The 25,323-nt window shown below is 26.6% G+C and overlaps 1 protein-coding gene and 1 non-coding gene across 2 annotated transcripts; both read right to left on the bottom strand.

The window, feature by feature from the left end:
* Positions 1 to 9,641: 9,641 nt before the first annotated feature.
* On the bottom strand, positions 9,642 to 9,714 carry Trnar-acg. Its single transcript has one exon. It is a non-coding gene; the product is annotated as a tRNA-Arg (tRNA).
* Positions 9,715 to 22,027: 12,313 nt separating this feature from the next.
* Positions 22,028 to 25,056, bottom strand: LOC111029976. The gene is made up of 2 exons (XM_022309253.1): positions 24,929 to 25,056; positions 22,028 to 24,127 (listed from the first exon to the last, which is right to left on the bottom strand). The coding sequence occupies exons 1-2, from the start codon at positions 24,972 to 24,974 to the stop codon at positions 23,862 to 23,864; spliced, it is 312 nt and encodes a 103-aa protein (XP_022164945.1). The 5' UTR covers positions 24,975 to 25,056; the 3' UTR covers positions 22,028 to 23,861.
* Between the last annotated feature and the right edge of the window lie 267 nt (positions 25,057 to 25,323).

Here is a 25,323-nt window from a genome sequence, read left to right as displayed (position 1 = left end):
AACAAGACAGGCCCGATCCCGGACGTTCAAGGGGTGATAAATTAGTTCGCATTATGCGGCACCAGATTACGGGCGACCAATATTAAGTTAATGACATCAATTTGATGGATGGTCGGAAAACGTCGCGGACAGCCGTAGAAAGATCTCTCTGCACGTATAAGCGGTTTCCATTGTGATATTGGATTGCATTGTACTGGACTGCAAGTGCTGTTTCGACCAGCGGGAGAGGTCATCCGGGCAATAGTTTGTGAGGGGTGGTATAAATGGAGATGAGCGTGTAAGGACATCGCTAGTTGCCGAGAAAACGTCGGGTCAAAGTACATTTGTAATCAATCAGTACTCCTTTTTGGGTAGACGGCCCGAATCCGTAGAACCGGAGATTTGGAAAAACTTGAAGGGGAGGTACGAGCTCTAGGTGTTATTTCTTATCAAATCCAAGTCACGTCATTCGCACTACACCCCTGCAGGGTGACAGCGAGACTGTGTGCGGTTTCATCAAAGTCGTTTTCGACTGTCTCCCGAAAGACCTTTCTTGACCTAACAATTAGAAAGGGATCGTTGTTGTGCTATTCGAAAGTAATTAAACCAACCAGGAATATCGCTTATGTTTCTCTAGACATTAAATAACTTACTATCGACTATTATAATACTATACGTATAGCAACACTGCGACAGTCGTCATAATATTTAATAGATAATATGTATGACATATGTATATTGTATATTAATAGATATTAGTATAGATATGTACCTATGTTATATCTAAAATATAAAACACAGCCCGGGTGGTTTTTCAAAATATATTATATTTTAATGTAAACACTAGTTACACATTTATTTATCTTATCAAACATATTTTTAAGTCACCACTACCTATATAATATTCATTCTAACCGTTTTAAATCTATTTATTATCATTAAGGAAAAGAAGACAATTGTTGGTTTTTAAATAAATGATGAATTAAGCTTGCTAGAGAAAACATTTCTTTCATATTTGTAACTTGTACCTATGTTTTGTTGTTTCTATTTTTTTTTTTTTTTTTTGAAAATACATTCATCACATAGCTCAATATCTATTACGTCAATCCTAATTTACTATATGACTTAGACAAAGTAAAAAGACAATTTTCAAAAGATATATATTATATAGAGCTTGGCATGTCAAACACAAATAATATGTTAACCTACCTAATGCGTATATTATGTACTATACTTACTAAACATTATTGATCTATTCAATAATTCACTGCACTCGATAAATATTTATTTTAGAAAATTCTATGTAAGGTAAGTAGGTAATAAAATTCAAAAATTAATTTGCTTATAAACTTTGATGTTCATCAAGATTAGTCTCAAAAATATACTTTATTTTAATATAATGTAATGATTAACGTTTCTCAATAAATTTATTTATAGATGATCGATAGCTTATAGATTGCAACTTTCAGTTTATTATACTAATACATCATGGTTGTCATCGATTATTATTTACTGTTATAAAGTCATAAATAGTTGTGAATTAATTATACACCAATAGGCAAAATATTAAAACAAATTGTAAATACATTTCATGGTATTTAAGTGGTTTTTAATAAAATTCCAATACTTGGATAAGAACTTTTTTTTTAGTACCTAATATAATACCGTATAATTTTAATTCGTTAATACCGCTTTAAATCTCACGTTAAAAATTGAATGTGCTTTAATTTCAGTGAATTCAATATTAAGTAAAGTTATATAGTTATTTGCACATTTAATATTATTTTCTGGCGGTTCCCACACTGGTAGATCTCCATCCTTATGTGTAACCATGTAGGTATTCATTGTTTTTTTTACTATATGATACTATACTATATATTAATCAAAAAATATTATTCTTCTAAAAAAATTAACCTGCTTTATTTATTGTGTTAAAAAGATTACAGAAGATAAATATTTTTTATTTTTTGAATTAAAAAACAAACTTTAGTATTTAAATATTATTTTTTGTCTACAAAACATAATTTTATCATGTTTTTTGATGAATGTGCTTTTATGATGTATTTTTGTCATTGTTGATAACAACAGTCTGGTCATGTTAATATAACATTAAAAAATGTTACTACATTTTTATTTAAATTATTACAAAGTAATTTTAATTTATATTTCATCTATATCCAAAAAAAAACTCAACAGGACTAAAAGTTAGAACTACGAATATAATTAATTATAGTTTATAAATCATGTTAAAGTGACGAGGGATTTAAATTGTTACTTTTATTTAGTACTAGGTATGACTATATAGTAATAAATAATAATGTATTCATGTGTAGTTCGTCAACTCAATCTAGTTTAGGCACTAAAGAGTAATATTAATTATTATAATATATTTTTTTAGTTCATAGGTTCCCAACCTATGGTCCGTGGACCACTAGTGGTCCGCGAGACATTGTCAGGTGTTCCGTGAGCCATACTTACAAAATGTAAAAATATTTTAATAATTTCATTTTCCTTTGAGGCATAACACTAATTACTGACAATCGTGTATAGTACGTCGTTTCTTTATAAATTTATATTACATAGTGAAATCCATGTTATTAAAAGCCTCATATTCATGTAATAATAATCAAAATTCTAAAATATGTGAAAAAAAATTGATTCTTATTTGTAAGAAAAATAAGGTATATAATTGAGGTGGTCCGTGACGTATCCAAAGTTCTCATAGTGGTCCATAGTACCAAAAAGGTTGGGAACCACTGTTTTAGTTTGATTCAGATCAAGGTTTGACGTATAAAAATGTATCATCGCATCGATGCTTTACAGTCGGTCGTTTTGTGCTCTCATTCGACCAGGGTATCATGAGTATATTTTATCTGTAGTTTTGCCGAACAAAACACAACATTATTATTACTTGCTGACAAGTATCCAGCTCCTCGGCGTATACAAGGCGTCGTGTTAAGTAATACAAATTAAACGAGACCTCTTGACATTCGAGCGGAGAATGATTATTTATTATTTATATGCATTGTCAATTTACATACAACATCTACGTAATAACACTGAAATCTAAAGAGATGCATCGGCTGCTGCTAATTTGACTAAATTTGTCGTAATTCCAGGTACAGGATTATTATATTTCGTACCTATTGATACTAAATTATATTCTAAAAATCGATGAAAATATGATTTTTTTTTTACAAACTCGTGGAGGATTGCATTTGGTTTAACATAATACGGCATATTAGGTAACAACTAACATATTTAAATCATTTGAAACTAATAACTGTTTTGTAGGTCTCAATATATTTTAACATGTCATAAGTCATAACTTAGGTATAATAAATAATATCCCTACTCATAACAAAATATGATACATCATGGAGTAACTATTGATTTAAAGTAAAACATTTTTTGCCTATACTTAAACAGCTAAACTACATAAACTTTATTTTGATATATTCACTAAATGTTATTATTTTAAGATAAGAGTTAGGTATTGCATTCAAATATACAAAGTAAATAGTTAATCTTGTATAAAAGTATTTAAATTTTCCCAAAAATGATCAATTTTTTTTTTTTTGATTATAAATTAGAAAAACAATAAAATTAAGTAATAATCTTATGGTTTATAGTAAAGTGTACAGTTGTTTTTTTTTTAGGTTTTTCAGTATAGTATAAGGTTAATTTTCTAAAAAATACTACTTTTCATACGGTTTCTAAAATGTAGAGAAAACACCACTTGCGTCAAATGTTCGACCCATAGAAACTTAAATCTAAAAAAGTGTAGGTATGTACAAACTTAAAAGTTACATCACTGCAGTAAAACCAATACATACCGCTACATCTCGTATTCCACTCAAATCTCGCTTATCACTCACGGCACGTGAAGACAGATTATTTATAACTCGTTTTATATTTCATTTAATTCTTAACGCTTTATTCACTAATTCACTGTTCTCTTTTTTTTGTCTCATTTTGAGATTTTTATGTACTTATTTTTTAATCAATAATTCCTATTATCTACCAATATCCTATCTGAATAATATAAATATTTAATTTTAACTTTACAGTCGTCGGTCAGTACATATGTATTTGAATATTTCAATATAATATCAGTGTCGAACACTGATATATTCGGGTATAATAATATTTACATACATAATTCTTGTAATAAATTATACAGTATAATTGTTTAAATTTGTTGTAACTATGAACAAAAAGTTTTCTGCTATCTACCAAAGTATAAACATCGAGTACTTCAAAAGCAGTTTTTATGATGTAAAGTTGGGCCTCCCTTTTCATAAATACTCTTCTTCATTGAAGTTATACTTACTTCAAGAGCAATTTTTTTAGTTATCATGTCACTCATAAATGAATCATAGTCACACACTACACTCATACTTTAACTTTTTGCCACGATATATCTGTTAATTAGAAACTAAACCATAATGACTATAAGTACATCTACTCTCATTTGAGTGCATTATGATTTCATTTGTTTTAATGTTATAAAAATAACACTATTTCCGAAAAGGATAAATAAATTCGATTGACGTTAAAATTAATTGAATATTTTGAACCTCATTATTATAGTAGGTTGGTGACGTAATTCAATTTTTGGAAAAGTGTCATAAATTAATGAGTTTTAGTTTTTATTGCTGAATAAAATAACGTGATAAAAAAGTCACATATATTAAATTATCACCAATTTCAATATTTTATTTAATTAAATAAGTATTTATTTAATATCGTATACATAATCAGATAAACTGAATAAAAATGTGATGTACGATATTGCGGTAAAGGTAATTCAACAAATAATATTATGTTTACTCTCTTATTCGGGTAACGTAAGTGATGTGTAGTAATTTAAGCATTTTTCACGATGAATAATTTTAAATTAGTTACAATTTAAATAAATAATAGTGCAATTGAAATAATACATTGTATCAAAACAAAAACAGCTACTCTCTAAAACGTCGATATTAGCAATTTTATTAACAACAGAGACATCTTGTGTTGTATTTTCAGTGTACCATTACCATTCGAATATTCAGCGCCTTGCTCCGTATTTTATTAGAGATCCAAGAGAAAACGATAGATGTCGGTAGGGTAAAATAATCTAAAACGCTGTGAAACATTCTTTATTTATTTATTAATTATTATTATTCATTATTCAGTATTCTAGTGCTTAGGGTATACCTATTGCAGAAATTAGGGAATTGGTTTATTTATTTATTTCATTGATAATGATGATTGGGATACCGTTTCACACATTCACTTATTAGTAATCCATTAAAATGTAAAAAATCAAATGTGTTTATCTTATAATATCAGTATTCTTCTTCTTCTCTACTAAAAGCCTTGCCTTGTCGTTGCAAATCTGGTTCGCCATACTCCTCTGTTAAAAGCCAGTCTTTTCATGTCTACATATCGATTACAGTCAGCTTGTTATGTCATTCCTCCTATATAAGCCTTCCTCAGTCTGCCTCTGCTTTTGTATCCATTTATTCGTCTTTCAAATATATTTTGAACGAATTATGCCTAAGTAGGTGACCAAACATTTTTCTACTTCTTTCTTTCAATTATATCTTTATATATAAAAAATATAAGTATGAAACGTATGTGATTTAGTTTTTGAATATTAGGTAATAAATAATAGTATTATTATGATATGTTGCGATATTAATTTTATCATTAATATGAGAAGATTATAATCGGATAGGAAATGGATTTATCAATATACCTAATAGGTTCTATAGTATAATTACTGTAATTTAATACTTAATTTCTTAATTGATAATAATTATAACCCTGTGGAGGTCAGGTATTCAAACTCAATTCTGGAGCTTGATAGTTGATGCTTTGGTTGGCCCGTCAGTCATTAATTGTTACTGTACTATAAATTGTAATATACCTACCACAACACAACAACAGTGGTCATTGTCATAAATCATAATAATTGTGCTAAGTTATATACTTATATAGTTTTATCTGACAACAGAGGTGATCCTAGGGTTTATTTTTAGAGGCGGTTGGAGTGAATTTTGCTGACTTTTTTGACTGAACAAAATTTGACGACTGCATAAATACACTTACGACTGGTATTTTATATTGGTCGCCACAATGTGATCATTGTGGTACTGGCATATACTGGACTTATGGATAACAAAAACTGACTGGTAAGTCGTAACGTTAAACGAAATTTTAATCACATATATACCAACCATTGATTTTATAATAATAAGTTTTAATCATTTTTATTTTAAAACCATGCACATGCTAACACAATATTGCCTGTACTTAGTTACAGTAAGTTTTTGATAACAATACAATAAAAAATATTAATTGTGTTTATAATAAGCAGAACCACTGTACATAAAAACTATCAAAGCCCGAATTCCTACAAATTTTTCTGTATATTTTCCTATAATATAAACCATGGTTTTATGATATTTTAATATTTTCATCTTTTAAAGTATATTTAAATATTTTGAAAATTAATTAATTTTTAAATAATCAAAGAATTACAATGTATTTTTAATTCAAATATACAATTTGCTTTAAGTATACTCTCTTTACATAATATTATTGTGATGCTAATTAATAAATTTATATTTGTATTTTTCTATGTTTGGTCAAATACCATTTTATAAAAATAGCATTTATGCCAATTGCATTAACAATATCTTTTTTACAGAAATTGTTGTTGTAAACAATTTTAACAATATAACAGGGTTCTCGAGTCTTTTACCTTTTATGATAAATGATAATGATTAGGGGCTGGGTGTTGATGACTTATACATCTTTTTTGGAACATAAAAGATAATGCTTTCCTAACTTAAAAATGTGTTTCAATAACATACGAATATAACAATTAATTTTTATTTTTAGCATTTTTTACGTTTTGGGGTTAATTTGAACTTAATAATTTCTTAAGTTTTAGAATTTTGGGTAATTTTTGTTTTTTTTTTTTTAACAATAGTGAAAATCTACTTATTAATTGTCTTTCAATATATTATATTTTTATATTTTTCATCAATCGAATAATTATTTAATTTTACCTACCAACCAATAAAAAAACTTTAAAAAAATTTCAATTGCTTTCTAGATTAAAACCAGTTTTGAAATTCTAATTTAAATGAAAATCACCTAGCTATACCTAAATTTATAAATATTTTAGTTTTAGATTCTGAGAGGAACGATAAATGTATTGATTTTACAATGATGTATTTTTTAATTTTTAATTTTTTTTTTTATTTATCTGTGTCTTTTCCGGGGGGTGGGGGAAGTTAATCTAGTTGGTGCACTCAGGAGGTCATAATTTAAAATTCCTAAAAGTTTACAAAAGCATAGGAAAAAACAAACAACAAATTGAGAAAAACCAGGAATTTTGACCCAAAATCGGTTTTTGATCAAATCAATTTTGATTTTTGTTGTAACTCGGCAAATGTTCATAATTTTTACTTATTTTGTCAAAATTTGAAATTCAGATGTTCATATAAAAATATTGTGGATTTAAGCTCAACTTTTTTTTCAATTTCGACCAACAATGACTCGCAGGAAACCATATATCACGTTCTCAAATTCCTTGACAGAGCGAAGATTTTTTTCTCGTCATTAATTGTAAAAAATTCATAAGGAGTAAGGACCTAAAATGTCTACTGTAATTTGTTCCAGAGTTACACCAAGAACCAAAGTCGATTATGTCGAAACCTGATTTTTCCATAAATTTTTTTTTTGTTTCCCCGCTTTTTTTATAATCTTTTCTGGATTTTAAATTTTGCCCTCCTGAATGCATCAACTAGATTCATTTTCCCACCTGAAAAAATACTTAAGTTGATAATTGAAGCATTATTTCGGCTCTTATCATGTACACAAACACATATAAAAAAATAAAAACCACACGTCATCATTGTAAAATCAATATATTCATAGCTCTGCTCAAACTCATAAACGTCTCTAAAAGTTGTCATATCATTTTATAGCAAAATTTTTGAAGTATGGATATAATTTACGATAAAATAGTTAGTTGAATAGTTGAACTTATCTTGGCGACTTTAAAACATTTAATTAATATAACGAGGCCTATTTAAATGACAGTACATAATGAGTACATGATGTATAGTATTTTTCAATTTTTAACTTATAAGCCAAGCTAAGTTCAATTATTTAGAAAACTATTTTAACATAAATTATATCTATAGTTCAAAGACTTACCTATAAAATTATATCATAACTTTTAAAGCCTTTTTTATATTTGGCATTTTTTGTTGTTGTTGTTGTTGTTGTTGTTGTTTATTGGTTATTGGTTGCTATTGGTGTAGGTTAACGCATACTGCAAGTGTATTATATGGCGAGCCGCTGAAAATATTATCTTACAAAATGTCGAAAATACACTACAATAATTTTTAGTTAAATTATCTATAACTCTTTATTGAAAATGTTCAGAATAATTTGAAAAAAAAAATACAACATGCACGTCTACGTGAAATTTCAAATTAGATGATTATATTTTCAAACTATATTATTTATTATTATTTACTATAATTTGATTTGTATTTTCTACATAACTTTTTTGTTGTTTTTAGTATTACAATGATCTTAAATAAAAATATTTCACATATAATAATATATGTATTACTTTTGTAGATGTACCTATTCATACATTTTAAATGTAAAAGTTTCAACTAAAATAAATTAACAAGTTAAATATTATTGTCTTTTAAATTTATTTAAATATTATAGCTCAAGTATATAAACTATTAACAAAATAATATTTAATATAGGTAACTATTTATTTGTAGGATTCTTCTACCACAATAGTTTAAAAAATATTACATAAAGTACTATATATAATAGTTAATAAAAAAAATACCTACTTAGTAATGAGAGCATATTATTTAAAATAAGAGTATAAAAATAATGTACAAAAATGTGTAAAAAAAAACTTACCTATCATTTTAAATATATTTTACTAATTAAGTTCTGAAATAATAAGACTTATAACTGGATGAGATTGGTCTTACTTTATTTGAATATTACTAAAAAAAATGTTGATTAAACAACCAAAAAATGTAAGATTCATCAGTCTATAACAAACTAAATGTATGGAAACTATGGAACAGCTTAAAATCTACATCAACTGCTCTGCGGATAGTTAAAACTTTGTACTTTATATCATTGAAGTATACAATAATAACTTAAGGTTCCATTGCTTCCACTAATGTTTACTAGTAAAATAAATTTCTTTAATCACAATAATATTATTAAATATACTAAATTACTAAGTAATATTATGGACTGACCGACCGTCTTTGTTCAGAAGCATTTTTCGTATTTCGTTTTTATTTTATATCATTCGATTCAAATGTATTACCATACATTACAATGATCCACTTGTAACCTATTGTACAGCAAAACGACATCCACTTACAAGATTTTTTTACATTGAAACAAATCGGAAAACTATATTATTCTTATAAAAACTGCATTGTTCGTATATTAAGCAATATTATTCACCAGCACAATAATCACCGTAATACAACCGTTTAAAAAATTTAATTCTTTTTAATTCAGTTTGCCGTTAAGTTGTAAGATAATAAATACATTATGTTAATTGAAAATCATAATTTATAATTGAAAATGAGCAAAAAATTTATCGACCTTGCCAGGATTCGAACCTGGAATCTTCTGATCCGTAGTCAGACGCGTTATCCGTTGCGCCACAAGGCCGGTTATTTCCTCGGTTCATTTTTTTGTTATATAACCCATTGTACTACAGCGATAATCTTCTAAATTAAATTAAATTAGACATAAGTCCATTATAGGTAGATAGTAGATACCTGAACATCTATGTCAAATTTTATTTTAAAACATTTATTTTTTTCTAAATTACAGTCAACAGTTACATAAAAACATACATAATATGTACAGTTTTTTGGAGAAGTTATATTCTTTTAATTTATTATGCACTACGAATTGCCTTTCAAAATTGTTATTCAAATTATCTTAATTCTTAAGTTTCAATAAAACAAGGTGGATTGTAATATCACGGTGAATAACAACTACTCTCAATGAATTTGCTATCAAGAGTTGAGTACCCTTATCCTTGTGTGTATAGGTATCTATTAGTTGTATTGCAATCGTTCCTTTGTTTAAAAACCTATGTTTTTCATTAAATTATTTCAATGACAGTAAGTTTTTTTAAAAAAAATGTAATATTACTGTTATCACTTACAGGTAATTTTATCAGGAAAATATAACACCAAAAATCTTAATTCAGCAATCATAATTCATAATTAGTAATGACGTAAACTCCGTTGATATCAATAAAATCAAAATATTAATTTATAATTGAACAAAGTTAGAATTTGGTAGGTTTAATACTCTTTTAGGTTTAGTCACTTTAATAACTCAGTTTAGTTGGTTTAACTTAAAGTGATTTACAACATTCAAAAATAATTATAACTAGGGCTAGGTTTTTGATGCAATGTCATTGCAATATCATTTTTCTTATGTTCCAACACGTATAGGTCCGTATGCCGAAAATGTGTTTCAGGTGATACTGTTCAATTGAATGTAGTTTTCTTTAAATACATTTGTTTGCAGTTTAAAGGAATTTTCAAGTTTTTAGAGCATTTTTAAGAATTTATCTATAAACCCTTATGTTGTAGGCACGAAAAGTGAAGCGTGTACTACGAAATTTGAAAGTGTGTAGCAAATAATAATGTTTTTTAAAATATTATTACTATTCATTTTCTACATCATTAATCGTTGTTGCATCTATTAATTTCATCTATTCAAACTTCAATTATCAGTTAGGTTACTTGTGAAAAAATAAATTACCTTATCCAAGTTGAAAAAACTCAGTTATAGGATTTACGGATTTAGAATTATTTGATGAAGCTAAGCACACGCCTACAATAAGAAAAAAAGACATAGTTATGTTTCTGAAAATCTTTGTTTCACTGCAATCTCTCATGATACAGTTGAACATATCTTAAGTTTAACATACTTTAAGGGCCGTCTAGATACATCAAATTGGTCTATGTTGAAACTTTTTTTTAAAATTAAGCGATTCAGTTATTGATGATGAGTTCAAGAATTACCACAAAATGGTTTGTTCGGATTATGAACTAAAAAAAATGTGTAGCATCATTATATCGTGAAGCTAATGACGTTGAGACTATACAAAATCGATCTATTTCGGAAATGCTTTTAAAAACATTGTTGGACATACAGCATGGAAGGGACTCAGCATTTCAGTGGTTAATATTTACTTTATAAACAATAATAATAGTTACAATTTTAAATATTTTATGAATAAATTAAACAGATGATAAATGATTAATATACATACTTTGATTTTAATCATAAGCTCGTAGAATTTCTGATGAAACCTCATTCAGCTGGGTAGCTAACATTGAAAGACTGACTTCATATTATAACATGATGAAAACTTCTAAGATAACCTTATCTTTGCATCGTCTTCGGATGTTTTAAAAAATGCACTTTATATTAAATTTAATATGAATGCTGTTAGCCAATTTAACTCATACCTGCTGTAGTTCAATGGCAAAAGTTATACAATAAATTCAATTTTAATAATATTAAATGAAACATAAACATCATAAAAATAGGTACCTACCTATTTTATTATTGTTATGTTAAATAAATTAAATAAAATTTATTATTTAGTAACATGGTTTTTATAATATTATTTTTAAACTGTAATAAACACATTTTTAACGCATTTTTATGGTGAATTTTTTAAAGCTTTTTTAAATTTTTCTTTATCTTTTAGAGCATTAAAATCCCAGCTTTAATTATAACAATAGGCAGTACATGGGATTAGGTATATACGTATATTTATTTTTCTTTAATTGTACCTACTCGAGTACCTACTCAGTACATAGATAGGTACTCACAAATTAATGTACAATGTATAGCTAAATATGTAGAACACTAGAACGCACATATACGATTGTTCTGACTTTTGTTATGAAACTAATTAATAATTAACTAAACATGTGTCGATCTTTTTTTCAGATGCATAGAAATTACAATTTATAGCATTTAACTAAAAAATTGCAAAATATTATGTCTCTTTGTTTTGTTAAATACAGGCCAGAATAAACTACTTACGCGGGACCTTATTGTGTTACATTTTAAACTTTATCTATAAAACTTAAACATCTGGTAGGTTTTTAACTATAAAATAATTTGTACATTTTGAATTTCATACATTTTTTCAAAATTTGAACAATTTTTACAATATATCAGGAGCATTGTTTCAATTTTCAAGCTTTTTGACAAAACGAACAAAAATGTATTAACATGTATCGAAAAAAAACTAAAAAAATTAAAATTTATAATGTCCTTTAACAGCTCAAAACAAGTCAAAATATTTCAAAAATCTTAACAATTATAGAAAATGTTAAAATAAACATAGGTTGTAAATTTCAAAAATCTACCAACGTTATTCGCTAGAAATTGCAGAGTGAATATCCAATGCTGTAAACATTAACTTAATATAGAATAAAACTTAAATTTGACTTTCCAGTAGGTAGGCGTTTTTTTTTTAATAGAGATAAACAAACTTATATTTAAAAAGAAAATTTTTTATGAATTTCTTACTCAGAATAATTTGCTAATGTTCATGATTTTTTCTTATTTTGTCAAATGTGAAATTTAAACGCTCGTAAAAGATTATTGTGGATTTAAGATCAACTTTTTTTTAATATCCACTAACAGCAACTTACGGGGAACTTTGTATTATATTTTCAAGTTTTTTGAAAGAGCAAAAATTTTTTTCTCGACATTAATTTTTTAAAAAAACTGATAATAATCGAAAGTTACCTATTCCATTTTTACATAAAAATTCCCGTTTTTCCTTAATTTTTTTTTGTTTTTCCCGGTGCTTTTGAAAGCTACTAGGAATTTTAAATTTTGACCTCTAAAGATAACAACTAGATTCACTTTCTCACCGGAAAAAATACTCAAATGAAAATCGAAGCATTATTTCAACTATTCATCGTGTACACAGACACAAAATAAAACAAACATTATTGTAAATTCAATACGTTTATCGCTCCACTCGGAATCTTAAAGGAGGGAAAGTGGTTAACCGCTCTGCTGCACACTGTTAAGGTCCACACACACTGCAGCGGTGGTCTTAAAATTCTTTTGTCTTGACGGTGCCGCCGATAAATTGTGTCCGGACTCATTTTAACGCCACCGTTATAGTCACAGCTTCCGCTGTAGTGACATTTGTAGATGTTGAATATATCTTGTCTATAATCGTTAAATCGTGGATATCACGTATCTAAGTATCTTCAATTTTTTTAAATAGCTTTAATAATAACTTATGAGCCGGGCTCGGGACTTAATGTGCTTAAAATCTTTAAAAAATGAGCCAATACATATGCACCAAAAAATATCAAAAATGCAAACTCCAAACACCACAACACAAATTTGTACCAAATCAAATTTATTCTATTTACTTCCCGAACACATATGAAAATGCATAAAGTCCCGAGCCCTGCTTATGAGTTTTGAGTAACCTTATTGTGTTACATCAACAATAGCTTTGACAAGGCCAATTTTTTAGCGATTCATTTGGTACAATTACATTACTTTTGAGGTAATAAAGTATTAATATAGTTTTATATTTACCTTTCATATTCAAAAATATTACCGATTAATAGGGACTAGATTTAAATGCCCTGTAAAAGTTTATGAACCATCCAAAAACGCTCTAAAAAATAGCGAAATATTAGTTTTAACCCTAATGATGACCTAAAAAGAACATCCGACATTTTTTTCAACTTTTCTTCAGCAAACCTATAAAATAAACCTTTTATTATTTGCTTCTGTTTTGAGTTTCAGATTATTTATCATTTCATACAATTAACAGCCGTAAATCGCACTTGTTGATATAGATTAAGATAAATCGCTGTATCAAAATCATAAGTAGAACATCCGAAAACGATAACCTACTTATTATTGATAAGTGGTCCTCTGATAAGAGCAACATTTCTTATTGAGTTAATATTTTAAAATTACCAATTAAGTTTAATCTTAATATTCATAAGTAAAATGTATAAACATGGTCTAAAAATTATACATAAAAGCTTCAAAAACGCCAACATTTCTAAAAAGTATTCAATTCTCTGACGAACCTTTGAAACGAATTTTGTACTCGAAAATCATTACCCGGGACTATCCAACAAACATCCATTTTAAATTCGAAACCGGGCCCATTAGGTACTAACGAATAATGATTACTGAGTAATGACAATTGAAGATATGAAATCGTATAAAATGTTTACTAAAGACCAAACAATTCAATAGTTGTAACTTATTTTAGATTCTAAAAAGAGCGATGAATTTATTGATTTTACAATGATAGTATGTGTTTTTTTTATTTTTATTTTTTTCCTTTTAGACTAATAAAAGTGCTTTGATTTTCTTCAACAGCATCTTTTGTGGTAGGAAAGTGAATTTAGTCGGTACTTAAGATGGTCAAAAGTAAAAATTGTCCAATAGTTTTCAAAAACTGTAGGAAAAACAAACAAAAAATTAAGACAAAACGGAAATTTTTACGGAAGACCGGTTTTCAACAATATCGATTTTGGTTTTTGATGTAACTTTAAAAGACTATACCGCAAGTACATGCAATTTTCACTGAATGTCCATATCCGAATTTTCTATACACCCTGAAATTTTCAAAATGTTTTGACTCGTTTTGAGCTGTTTGCGTTTGCAACTAGCAATATTCTTAGTTTTATTTTTTATAAATACCTATCGATAAAATTTTATTTGTTGGATCAAAAAGTTTGAAAATTTAATACAAGGCTCCTGATATATTGTTACAATATCTGTTGAAAAATATTACAATTACAATGGTCCATTTTGTATTATAAGAATTTTAAGTTCAAATTTTGGCAACAATTATCAAATTGGAAATGTAAAAATTATGTTGTAATTAAATATTTATAAAATGTTCAACTTTTATAGCTAAGGATCGACAATTTAAACAAAGTTGCCCACAGGTAGTTGATTATGTAACCAAAAAATCTAAAAAAATATACAAACAGTTTTTTTTATAGTTATTTAACGGCTCTGCCCACGAATAATATTTTTAAATTACAACAAAATAACTTAAATCCTTATTCTTGGTTAATTAATAATGTGTAATTTTATCCAAACTTGAACGCAACTGCTTTAAATATTTTAAATGCAATCAAAAAATATAAACTTGATTCAATTTGTCCAAACTTAATAACTGCATATAGATTGTTTCTTTGCCATACCTGTTACCGTCGCTTCCAGGGAACGCTGTTTTAGTTAATTAAAATTAACTAAGACGTATTTACGATCAATCACAGAGAGATTAACCAATTCAGCAATATTGTCAATTGAGAATGAAATAACGAAAAACATCGTTTTTGAAGACGTCATTGAAGATTTTGCTTCAATAAAGTCCAGGAAAATTAAGTACTAATTACCTATATGGCTATATTATAATGATACGTATATGATACGCTCTTATGATACGTATATATTATGCACCTATATATATAATATAATTTGTGATTTGTATTTATTTTTAACCATTTAATAAAGTATAAATTAATAAATTATATACCTAACTATTTTGTTTAATAATTGCTATCAATCAGCTATAGTTTTTTGTCGAATCAATGTTCAAAATAAGTTGTAAAAAAAAAAAATTTAATTAAATAGGAATGAAATGCATTATGATTGATGATAAATAAAATAGGGGCGAATATTTTTAATTTTTTTTTAATTTTGCCCTGGGTGCCAAATCTTAACGGCAAGGCTCTGTTCGTGGGTAACTATTTGAAACTCTTAGACTTAGAGTATCTATATCATTATATATTAAATATGTATATATAAGTATTATTATTATATAAACTACTTTAATCACAATAACATCATCAAATATACTAAATTACTAAGTAATATTATAAGCTGACAGACCGTATTCGCTCAGAATCGTTATTCGTATACAATGATTTTATATCATTGAATTCAAATTCAACACCATCCATACAGTGACCCACTTGTAACGTACTGTACTTACCCGCTTTTTCGTACTTACATAATATTTTAACAGCTCTATTATCAATTGGTTTTTGAAATTTATTTTAAAAAAACCAAGTAACGAGGAGTAGTCTTACTACAAAAAGCTTAAATTAACTACGAATAAATTACTTTCAATAAAATGTATAGCCATGTCGTGATATAATTTATTTAAATTCGAAAATACTTAGTTTAAAATGTAGATATTTGTATCAAATTTATTGTTTTTATTACAACTTACTATATTGAATTTAGGTATCTATTACAAAATAAAGGTTTAACTATTTAAATACCTAAAAAATATAGTAGGCAATACCTTTCACAGCTAATAAAATAAATGTGTATAATAAGTGTTTTAGTGTTGTAGGTCGTAGGTGCCCCCTATACCTATATGCTTCTACAGTTGTACCTAAAAGGGAAACTGTGTTTATTCAATCGGTGATTGTACAACAAATAAAACTAGATAGGTAAGTATTTTTTTTAAATCAGAATATGTGTAAATTAAAATATCCAAACTTTACTTGAATACCTCGGCCACTATATTGACCGTGTCTCACGATACACCAATGATTTATAAAATGCAGTTTTTATTTTAAATAACCGTTGGTACTGAAAATGTTCAAATGTGTTACAAAAACACTCGATTAGTAGGTAGGTTTATACTTTATTTTTTAGCTACATACTCATCCATACCTGTGAAATTCCCCTCAACTAAAATATGACCGAGGACTGGTGTCTGGTGGTGAGTAAGACGATATTAGAAAAACATTATGCTCACAACTACTTACGCTGTTGTGAATTTGTGATTCCGTAGACTGATATCGGTATAAGTATTAGGCAACGAAAGACCATACATATAAATAAAATTACTTAAACTGAGAACAGAAGACAACGTGCATTGGAGTATAATAAAATCCAAGATTTTGGGACATTCATAGTATAGAACCGAAGTCCATAAGTCGTAAACAGAGGTCTAGCAATAGTACTGATGTGGTAGCCTGACTACTACCACTTACTATAAACAATAAATATATTTCAATGTTTTATTATTAATTGTTTTGTATTAGTATTTTTATTTTATTCCTCAGACTACTCTCACAGTACCTTTATTTTGACAAAACATGAAATTGTTTGTTTTTGATTTTAAAACCAAAATACGCAATATTTTAAAACTGAATATTACAAGTGTCAACTTTCAAGCCAAATGTTGCAGGTTAACAATTAAAATAAAATAGATTTTAATTATACCAGATTATGTTATATACATATCATTGTTTAATTTGCATTCCTTTGTAAGAAACAAAAAAACAAATATAATATACAATTTATTTTGCTATTTTGGGTAGGTATATATGGTATGTCGACATTAGTTAAGAGGATACACTAATAATATATCTTAATATAGTATCTCTTTAAATTATAAATTAACAATAGTAATTGATAAATTTAGAAAAAATAATATATTTTTAATGTACATTTGATTCTTCATTTTTTTTTCTTGTAGAATAATCAAATTTTTGTCTGTATGCCTATTGACGCAATATCCTATACGACCTACAATATTTGATTTCTATACCTTTATCCACTCACCTGTCACGGTGTGACCAAATTTACCGGTATATCTGTTTTACATTTTGTTTTTCATATTAGATATCTATACAAAGCATGAACCGGTTGTAACCTGTATATTACTTTTTAATCGAATTTTATTTTTCTTCTTGTAAGTTACTTGCTTATATAATTATTTTTATGTTTTCGACACACTGTCACAGCTACATGTCAGGCGTATCCATAGTGTATGCCTACCTAAATTTATTGTTAGTAGTTATTATAATATTGAATTTCAAAGAACAGTAAATAACTAATACGTATAATGTGTATAATATATAATATTATACTTTCTATTCGCCTGCTCTAAAGGAAATATTTTATCAAAATCTAGTTATACAAGTATACCTATACGACCGTCCATGATCCATCCCACTCTAAAAGCAACTAATTAATTAATCGCGTATTTGTTCTATCCTACAGTTTCAAAATCGATATAAAAATTAAAATATATGCCTAATTGGATGAATGAATATTAGAAAGTTTTGAATTTCGGGCCTACGAAAAGGAACTAAAAATAAGATAACCATCATAACCAATATAAATTATTATTATTTATTTATCATATTCTTGTATAATCTATAATTATTAAGTAAATGATTCAATATTTTTATAACTGTATCAACATCAATTAACCTAATCATATTTTCATAACGATTGAACACTTCGAAAATATGACACAACTTTAGGTTAGAAAAAAAATTTTAACATTAAAGTTACTTGAACAATGTAATGTTTCCTCTTTGTTAAGAAGTATATAAACCATACATGGCATGAATAGAAATATTTTAATATTAATTAATAATTATTATACCACAGTAGATAAAACTTACTGAAAATATCTACGTATACCTAAATATAAATAATAATTTAAATACGTAAAAACTACAAATCCGTTCCATTAAATTTGTATAATTTATAGGGCTTGTATTTGTAAACAATTTGTTGGTGTTATTTTTAATTGAAACATACAAATCTCAAGTTGATTATTTTTTTTCTTAAAAAATTAAAACCTTTTGGATTTTTACATTTATTCCGTCTTACTAATACATATAACATTGCAAATTTCACGTCAAGAAGAATATCTGTTTTACTCTGTTTTTTTTATATTTAAAATGAATTTACTTATGATCTAATATAAAGACAAAAATATTATACATGATACCTTGAAACAGCCTTTTTTCTTGATATTTTAATTTTGAACAAATAACTACCTATGAATACCTATTTTTTAAAAAAAATTTCGTTTTTCCTTTTATTGTATTGTATTTCATTCATTAATCAAATTCATTTTAATAGATACATTTCTAGAAAATTATTAAAATGTACATAAATTAAAATAGAAAAATGTAAGCTAATTGTAATTTATAGTAGGTATGTGTACTGGTTATGAATGAGGAATATTTCAGTTAATAATAAAATATTTAAAAATCAGGAATATTATAATAATATATTTATTGTCAAATGTATTGTTCATCTTATTTATTCACTTTTTATATTATGCTATACTACTGATACGATCTCAATAAATTTATCATGTAAATTCCAATAATTGAAATTGAAAGTGTAAGTATAAAATGGTTTTAATCATTTCGTTTTATATTATTTTTTGTTGAATGCGGTATTCAGTATATAGCTGTATACACTTAACTTTACGTTATGTTATGTTTAAATGTCATTAAATGCATGTTTATTGACGAATGATGATTTTGTATTAGTCTCTTAATATATGTTGTTGTACTCCAGGGATTGTAACAAAAGTAGAAAAAGTCTTTCGTAAGTTGAGAAATTCACTGAAGACGCGGCAAAAATAACCATAGGTTTATCTAAGGGGTCGGGGGGCCTAGTCTCTACTGTGTGAATATTAATCCTCCAGAATTATTGTTTCCAATTCTTTCAGGTAAATGCGATTGTGCTTATCATATTGAATTTATTGATGTGGCGAATAACAATACCTATAATACGTAGGTACTATATAATAATAAGTGAAATTAGATATCTCTATTGAACTTAATTGTATAACATCATAATCATGTTTCACATCAGAATAAATAATATCATTTTATATTTTCAGCAGAACGAGGTGGTACTTTTGAGAGGTGAAAAATTGAAAATTCTCAGTAGGTACTTTTCTTAATAACAAACGGAGGGAAAAATGAAGTTAAAAAGGGAATTTTTATGCAATAGATAAAAGTTTTCGACGAAATAGTAATGGTTTTTTTTTGAGAAAGTACCTCAAATACAATTAGCCGTAGATACCTACTATTGCAAAGTTTTACCAAACTTTGTTGTGTTTTTTAACTGTTTTAGACTGTTTTCGCTTGGTCAAAAAGTTGGAAAATTGAATATAAGATAACTAATAAGTGGTCCATATTATAAAATTAAAAAAACATAAATAATACACAGTTACAATTTTTTTGTTTTATTTTTTTTCATAAGAATTTTTCTTATTTTAACTAAGATTTAAAAACTTAATCTAAGATTCCTCATAAGTTTTTCTACATATAAATAAACAACAATTTACTTGAAAATTACATCCATTTTTTATAAGAGTTTGAAGTTCAGATTTTTTTTTGACATTGTAACTTTTCAGTTAACTATTTCTCCTCAATCGATGTTCGAAATTTTGTTGAGAAAACCAAATTTGACAAATTTATTATAATAATAATAATAATGACGTTGACCGGAATACATACTATCAGGCACAAGCACACAACCGTCATACTTATGAAGATCAAAGAACGATGATAAATAATAGTTAAATAAAATAATATAAAATCTAATTCTATTTTTAACAAAAGACCCCTAATAAGCAGTCGACAGACCGCAGTGATCGTAGTCCAGTCATAGTTACTCGTTAGCCGTTATCACCATTTATTAATGTTACAAAAATGAAATCGTGAGTCTATGCTTCTGGGTGAAGACTAATTTTGTGTTTAATTTATTGACAACTACACAGACTCATCACATACAAATAATATTATATAATTTATATAAAAAATATATTAATATTAATTATGTAGCTATCATTGTTAGTGAGAATATTTAGGAATTATGATATAATAGAATATACGTTATTATGCTTCTTATTAGCCACACGTAAGGACTTAAAGTATAGATAGGTACGCTGCGTTTTTCGATTTACATTGATAGAGTGCATATGAGATTCGTCATTGCGGTTTAATTGGCTACGTCTTTTTAGTTTTAAGTCATGTTCATAATATATTAATATATAATTTCTAACTGATAAACGTATGTTTAATTAAGCTTATAAAAAATGTAGGTATATACTTTGCGTGCACAAAAACCTCTATAGATACACATATATATATTTATTAAAGACTATATTGTAGTACCTACCCAAAATCCAAACTTGTTTCGTGTCGTCGTTGTACAAATATCGATTAATTAGAATTCTTAAACAAATTAAATAAATAATATATTGTATTAACTGCAAGAGTTTTATTTTAAATGTTTTTATAATTGGGCATTTATAATATATTATTTTAATAGTAAATAAATAATGAGTGAAGTAAATAATTGTCAACTGTCAATTTTAAATTTTCCTTTACAAAACAATCCTCATTTTGCATGAATCAGCATCAAATATTCACACTCAAATGTCTCAAATAGACTATAGAAATCAAGCTCAAAGTTTTGTTGGTTTTGAGGTAAATAGTGTAGATACGCATTCTCAATTAATAAGTAGATACAATGGTATATCAGAGTAGGTAGTTTATACGTAACAACTGATAAATTATAATACAAAGTGTAAACAACTAATTTTAATATGAAGAAAACATCCTTTTTATAAAGAAACTTGTTCTCGACAAAAAGTTTCAACTAACAATTTAAAGATCAAACATCTCTTATTTTCTAATTTTTCATCAGTTTAATGAAAGGACAAATGTTATAATAACTTCTATGTCATAAAAAAATGTGCAATTCAGATCAAAGAATATAGATATGAACCAAGTTTATTTTCTAACAAGAGTAAATGATTCTTATAAGATTATGATTATACCTTTATGAAATATAAATTCCTGTAAGCAAAATTATAGGTGGATGTATTTAATTTAAGTTTGGCTTATAAAATATTATTGTTCATTATTATAATTTTGCATAGCAATAATTCAGTTTATATGGGCATTATATATTACAATTAATACGAAAATGGTATATGAATGGTCAGTATAAATAATAATCTTGTTGGCAGAGGTACATAATTTCCAAAAATTTATTGTAAAATATAAATTCATAATTATTCGCCAATACACCCGTTAAAAATATATTCAATAAATTATAATTCATAATATTGACGGTAAAAAAATAAAAAATGGTAATACAAAATCTGGAATACTAAAAAAAAAAAACTTAAATAATATTGTTAAACATATACTTTCTTAGTAATTATAAACATGTTTGCTTTTATGTGTAATACTGCAGTGTTGTAAAATATGACTTTTCAGATTTATTGAAATACTGTAAGAGTATAACTTTACAAACAATGTTGTGAATTTAAATTGGTGAGCTGAGACCTATGTTGATTTTTTAATAGTTTCTGAAAAATTATTTTAAGAAATCAGTTGAAAACACTATAATAAACAACAGTTATCCATTTTTTTTTGTATAAATGTCTATGCTATCAAATAGTACAAACAATTAATCCATAAATTGGTAACAATCATTTAAAAATATAAATATTATCAATTTATTAAATTTGAGTATTTGACCAATCATCTAGTTACTTTTAAGTTCACCAGAGGTTCTACAAGGGCTAATATAATTATTTGTGTGCCCAATGAAGCAATACATTTATTGCAAATGTCAGTGACCAAAGATTTAAGCACTAGAAATTAAGGGATCTATGATTTTAATATTTTACAGACTCAATGGTGGCTTGAAGGTAGGTATATCATCTTATTTGAACCATATAATTCAGAAAAACAAAAATATTAGGGTGGTTATCCCACTTTGAAAAGGTTATGAACCTAAATAATTATTTGAATGTCAGTATTACGAAAAAGTTATTAAAAGTTGAATAAATTTAGTGTAGAAATCAACAGAGTGGTTTTAAATCCTAACACTGCAGTTGATTATACATTATACATGATACATCAAATAAATATTAATAGGTAGGTATACTTAATAAGTCAATAATCACTTATTTATAATTCCAAAACCAAAAGCTCATTATCGCCATAAAGTAAGATTAAAAACATAGAATCTCATCCAAAAAGCAAATAATGTACAGATATCTTATTTATACACCTATTTTTTACAATAAACTATATGGTTCGGAACTAAGCTTCTAAATTAGCACTAATAAAAATAAATAAAATAATAACAATATTTTAATATTTAATACTAATAATATATTATTTTGAATACTATATCCACTATTAGACCATTATTGGATGTTATCAAATTTTTGTATATAATAAAATCTGATTTAAAAGCACTACTTCAAAAAAATAATAACAAATTAGGTGAATATTTTGATTTGATGTGAAAATAGCAACTGTACACAAAAGTGCATGATGTAAGATATCTTGTGATATACAATGGTATTGATCATTAAATTAAGGTTTGCAAGATATTATTAGAATTGATATAAATTGAGACAAGCGTGATATAATAAATAAATGTGTGAGTGTTGAAAAATTAGTTCGATCTCTATTCATTATAATAATAATGGATAATTACGCAATAATAAACGACTACTGAGTCTTTCTCTTAATTATATTTTGGTTTCTTCGTTTTTTTTTGCATTTAAAATAATTTGTATACTTATTAATATGATAATTGAAGAACATTAGGTTGACTATACAGAATGGACTCACAGCCTTGAGTGAGAAAGAGGAAGAGTAGCCGAATAAGTATTACGAGAACCAAATTTAAATGTTTACGGCCAGCTGAGGTCTAATAGTTACGGTAGTGTTAACATTTTATTAATGATAAAAATATTGTCATACTTTGTCAATTGTTACCTATGTAGTATGTTTAGTCTTAAATCTTAATACATATTACATAGGTGAGTACAATATACTAGCATTATTCTAGTGTAAAATATAATATTTAAGAATATATTTAAGATGATAAAAAATATATAATTTATAGATTATGGAGTAAATATAAAGTTAATGTACAATAAATACTGTGGCTTATACATTATTGTACCAAAAAAATCCATTAATTTTCCAGAAACATAACAAACACTTAGCGGATGGTTGATACAACGGTGCATACTCCACGAAAGGTGGTTCGATTTTTACTTTGGTAATTTCCGGACATCCATTCGAATCCGTGCAGTCGTTTTGTTCCACGGGTTCCTTTTTCCCCAAATTGCACGGCATACAACTGCCCACTCCACAGGGGGCGATCATTGGATCGCATAACGCAGCATGCACGGACACAATCAATCCTGGTCCTACATTATAATAGCAAAGCGAATTATATAGGTACTTACAATATACATAATACGTTACACCCTAACGAGTAGAGTCAAACCGCTTTCTAATATTGGTTATTAATTTTGGAATTTTAGTCATGTGTAATGCAACACAAGTAGCCTCAGTAAGTAAACATCAGTCTTCCCGATATGAAAATATGGGGCAAAAATGAATGAAATCTATATTATTAATGAGATCATGTTTGAATGCTCTAGATGTAGCACTGTAATATTGTTAGTAAAGAGATGTATTAAAAATTAAAATTAATAAAAACTTTATAAAACTAGTCATAACATCAAGCGTAACAAAATAATATTTTTACAAAACATAAATGCTGTCAAATATTTTGTTTATAGAAACTGTACTATAGGTAACCCACAATAACTGATAAACCACCTTAATAAATAGTAAAACAAAATCACAGTTTGAATATAGAAGTATAATATTTTGACAAATAAATCTTTTTTAAAAAGTTAACAAATTATTATTTTTTGAATTGATGGTGGGATAATTGATAGAATATTTCAGAAATCGAGACTTAGCTAATTCAAACATCGTAAATAGGTACATCTATAGATTCTAAATAGATAGTAATATGTTTTATCGTTAATCTATTTGAATTAATAATAAAAAAATAATTTGAATTGAATAATTGTACAATAAATTAAAAAGAATTTTTGAAATAAAATGTATACCAAACAAATACATGATAGGTATGCGATATTTATAATAGAGACATTATATTATATACTTAGTCTTTACTCAATTTCATTACTAACCTGTGATTAATATAAAAGCCAAAATATATTTGGTGTAATTGTTCATGGTTGAAGTCAGGTAAAGTAATTTAAATTATATTTAATTTTTAAAACAAAATCGTCAAACACAGAATTACATCAGTTGACATCAGCTGTTGGACCATTAATGGAACGAATGTCTGTATGGCCGCAATGCTATAGCGCTAGGGTCAAACCAACTAATTTGGTACTACCGTCTACCTATACTCATATAAAATGAAACTAGAATGTAAACGGCGGTGATAGAAAGGAAATTATTAGGATACATACAAATCGTTTATTGACAAACGACATAGTTATCAAAAAATGTACAAGCATTAAAAATTAAAATTCAGCAGACGTCTACACATTTAAAAAATAATCATATCAAATTATCA

Source organism: Myzus persicae, unplaced genomic scaffold (assembly GCF_001856785.1).
Source record: "Myzus persicae strain clone G006 unplaced genomic scaffold, MPER_G0061.0, whole genome shotgun sequence".
Lineage (NCBI taxonomy): Eukaryota > Metazoa > Arthropoda > Insecta > Hemiptera > Aphididae > Myzus > Myzus persicae.
Note: the sequence above shows the minus strand (reverse complement) of the source record. Positions and strands in the feature narration are given on the sequence as shown.

Coding starts and splice junctions, on each gene's coding strand:
- LOC111029976 (XM_022309253.1), bottom strand. CDS start 24,974: ATGAACAATTACACCAAATATATTTTGGCTTTTATATTAATCACAG. Junction 24,128..24,928: donor GGCTTTTATATTAATCACAG/GTTAGTAATGAA, acceptor ATTATAATGTAG/GACCAGGATTGATTGTGTCC.